Source organism: Lactuca virosa, chromosome 6 (genome assembly GCF_052849685.1).
Source record: "Lactuca virosa cultivar CGN04683 chromosome 6, Lactuca_virosa_CGN04683_v6, whole genome shotgun sequence".
NCBI lineage: Eukaryota > Viridiplantae > Streptophyta > Magnoliopsida > Asterales > Asteraceae > Lactuca > Lactuca virosa.
The window spans coordinates 187,454,486-187,457,741 of NC_136431.1; the positions used below are offsets into that span (position 1 = coordinate 187,454,486).

General features: G+C 35.3%; 1 protein-coding gene across 1 annotated transcript; it reads right to left on the reverse strand.

Annotated features, from left to right (window-relative positions):
- Positions 1–645: 645 nt before the first annotated feature.
- Positions 646–2,119, reverse strand: LOC145120304 (soluble inorganic pyrophosphatase PPA1-like). The gene is made up of 8 exons (XM_079056130.1): positions 1,934–2,119; positions 1,836–1,864; positions 1,694–1,759; positions 1,492–1,599; positions 1,353–1,418; positions 1,147–1,267; positions 978–1,059; positions 646–900 (listed from the first exon to the last, which is right to left on the reverse strand). Exons 1-8 carry the CDS (start codon positions 2,031–2,033, stop codon positions 858–860), a joined length of 615 nt encoding a protein of 204 aa, XP_078912256.1. The 5' UTR covers positions 2,034–2,119; the 3' UTR covers positions 646–857.
- Positions 2,120–3,256: the final 1,137 nt, after the last annotated feature.

Genomic DNA, 3,256 nt, shown 5'->3' on the forward strand with positions numbered 1-3,256 from the left:
GTTTACTAGATCCTCAGCCAGCCATCCCACTGGTATGGATTAAAATGGTCCCTATAAAGGTGTGCATATAGCTTCTTCTTCCTGCTCTCTGTGTTTGCAGGCTGAAGAATCCACATATCATCTCCTTGGGTCTTGTTCGTTCACTCAAGAAGCGGTGCATTGGATTTTCAAATGGTGCTCCATTTCACCTCTCACTTTCTCTATAGTGGGGGATGCAATAAATTATGCGCGCAGTTAATTGAGAAAATTGTCCAAAGAAAACAAAAGTGTTATTAGCCATCATCTATGGTACTCTGTGGTGTGTTTGGAAAGAGCGAAATGACAAAGTGTTCAAAAAGATACATATTACCCCTTCGAAGACAGTTGATAATGTCATTTCTTTGGTGTTTGGTAAAATAGGAAAATGTAATTGGGCTATTGGAGTTGTAATCCCTTCTTGTGTTTGTAACTTTCTTGGCTTGTTTGTTTTTTCTTCCTGCCCCTGCATCTTGCTAGGCAGTGGTAATAAAATTTTGCTGGTTCAAAAAAAGAAAAAAATTGTCTCGTTATTGTAAAAGGCCGATTATAATTATTATAGACATGCATGAAATTCTATCGTTTCCTATCGTAATTAAAAACAATTAAGAGTCAAATATAGAATGAGAATGATAGGAATTCTTGATGTTATTGCCTTTACTCAGAAATATATAATAAATGATCCATCGACATATCAACTCTATTTATAGGGAAAGATAACAAAGATACAATCTAACCCATTAATTAATAAAAGGTAACAAAAAGAAGAAAACCACCCAACGCTGAACCATCAGCATCAGCATCCGCATTATCAATCATCAATCGGTCCACCATATGGCCATCTATTTCTTTAAGGTTTGCATGATGTATTCACCATAAAGGTCCCTGCATAGTCATCGTGAATAAATCATCGTAAAGTTCCAATGGGTTCAAATTCCTTTAGTGTATGAAGATGAGCTTACATGGAGTACTGAATGGCGTCAAAAGCAGTTTTCGAAGGCAGAAACTCATCCACTGCAACCTCCTTGTGCTCATTCTTCTTGTCTATGTATATGTCAAGAAAAGTTATTGAATCGTGATGTTCTTAAAAAGCTATACCAGTAGCATATATGGAAGATGCAATAAGGATACAGTCCTCAAAGAAGCGGCGGATTTCAGTCAGACGATGAGGGGCAAGCTGGCTTATATCCGTGTAGTGGCGATATTCTGGATCATCAGCACAAACTGCAATAATTTTATCATCTTTCTCTCCCTACATGCATTAAAAACAATTCCCGTTTGTCAAAATATCTTAAATCGGTGATCGAAAGTTTGTTTCATGTTCAGCACAAAGGTACCTGATCAATCATAGGCATCAGCCCAATGGCCCTAGCTCGAAGAAAACATCCTGGCACCACAGGTTCCTGTTCAATGCCTCAAATTTAGTTGCAACTTGATTAGGGTTGATAGCTAAAGGCAATGTGATCACATGTATACCTGCATGAGAACTAGTACATCCATGGGGTCATTATCTTCGCATAGGGATCGAGGGATGAAGCCATAGTTATGAGGGTAGACGACGGATGAATATAAGATGCGATCAACCTGAACATAATTCATGTATTTCAGATCATGCATAATATGAAATACAACAACCACCTATGGCTGGACGATAATGGCTGTTTAATGAATTTCTAACCTTGATGAGACCAGTTTTCTTATCGAGTTCATATTTCACTTTGCTTCCCTTTGTAATCTCAATGACCTGTACTTAACATCCGAACATAATACGCCAAACATTAATCAAAGAGAAAAACAATGGCGACATAGATAGTACGTACCACATTGAAGACCTGAGGAGCCTCTGGTCCTGCATAAATCAAATCGATCCATTCGTCAAATGGGAAAGCTCAAGAACTAGAAACAAACACATACGTACCGATATCAAGATCATGCCAAGGATGCGCTGCAACAGATCTTTTAGATAAGGACGAAAGGATCCTTTCATTCAAGCGAGGAGCACGCTTCTGATCAGTCATGATTAATTAGCTAGATTGATCTGGTCACCTGTCTTGGTTCGAAACTCAGGAGTTTCTGTCAAAACAGTTTGTAATTCATGCAGATTGATCGTTAATGGATATTTATACAGAAATTAGTGGCCCTGCTTGTAAAGGGGACAAATCTGAGGAGTACGTACATTTACACCAATCGAGAGCGTCAAACTCGATTTCCCAGTGGACTATGAATTTAGTTATTCCAATATATATATATATATATATATATATATATATATATATATATATATATATATATATATATATATATATATATAAACCTACCTTACCTGATATTTGTGCCATAAAATGTCTCTTCGTACAAAACTTGGCAAGCTAAATTACTAATATTTTTATGATGACATAATGAGCAAATTTATAAGGTAAGATTGAGAACTTTTTTTTTTTGAACAGTAAACATTTCATTCAAGAAAGCGCTAAAACTACATGAGTTTTTTACATTATCCAAAAGGGTCGACACAACAGTCACTCCGATTAAGACACGCCTCTTTTCTCGATCTAACTCTAAACCAATTCAAAGCAATGCTTTTCACCTCACTAGCTATAACATTACAGTCTTTTACTACACCATTGAAGACACTATTGGGATAATCCTGAAACCGGCACACTTTTAGTCTCAAGGGTATTTTGGAAATTCTTTATTTTTAAAGCATTTTGAGTTAGCTTAGGATTCCAATTAGTTTAGTAAAAATAGGGGTTGCTTACTTAAATAACACTGACACATATACCAAACTAAAATATACTAATAGCGCGGGTCGGGTGAAAATATCAAACGTTTTTTTAATTGCATCGGACGAGGTCTTATAATTTGAAATATATTGATAATCATATCTTAATCGAAACGTTCTAATACATCTTTTTCACATGATAAAATTCCATAGTTGGTCTTTTTGTCGAATCAGCGTGTGGCATGTACTCGTGCGTCTGAGTTGATGGAGCGCAAAACCCGAAAGTATAGGCGACGATTCAGTTGTGGGCTTTTGTTTATTATTATTATTATTATTATTATTATTATTATTATTATTATTATTTTAAATTTTAATTTTAATGGATTAGGCTAATTTTTGTTGGATAAATTTTAAGTTGGTTTAGGCATTGTGCTATTTTATATGGATTATAATATACAAATAGCACACAGGTGTTCAAAAATATGATACATATTTTTGTTTTTACAAACAAAATATTAG

Excerpts from the sequence above, each read along its gene's own strand:
- LOC145120304 (XM_079056130.1), bottom strand. The coding sequence starts at position 2,033 with ATGACTGATCAGAAGCGTGCTCCTCGCTTGAATGAAAGGATCCTTTCG. Across the intron at positions 1,760-1,835 it reads CTCCTCAGGTCTTCAATGTG|GTCATTGAGATTACAAAGGG; the intron begins GTACGTACTATC and ends TGTTAAGTACAG. Across the intron at positions 1,419-1,491 it reads ATGTACTAGTTCTCATGCAG|GAACCTGTGGTGCCAGGATG; the intron begins GTATACATGTGA and ends GGCATTGAACAG.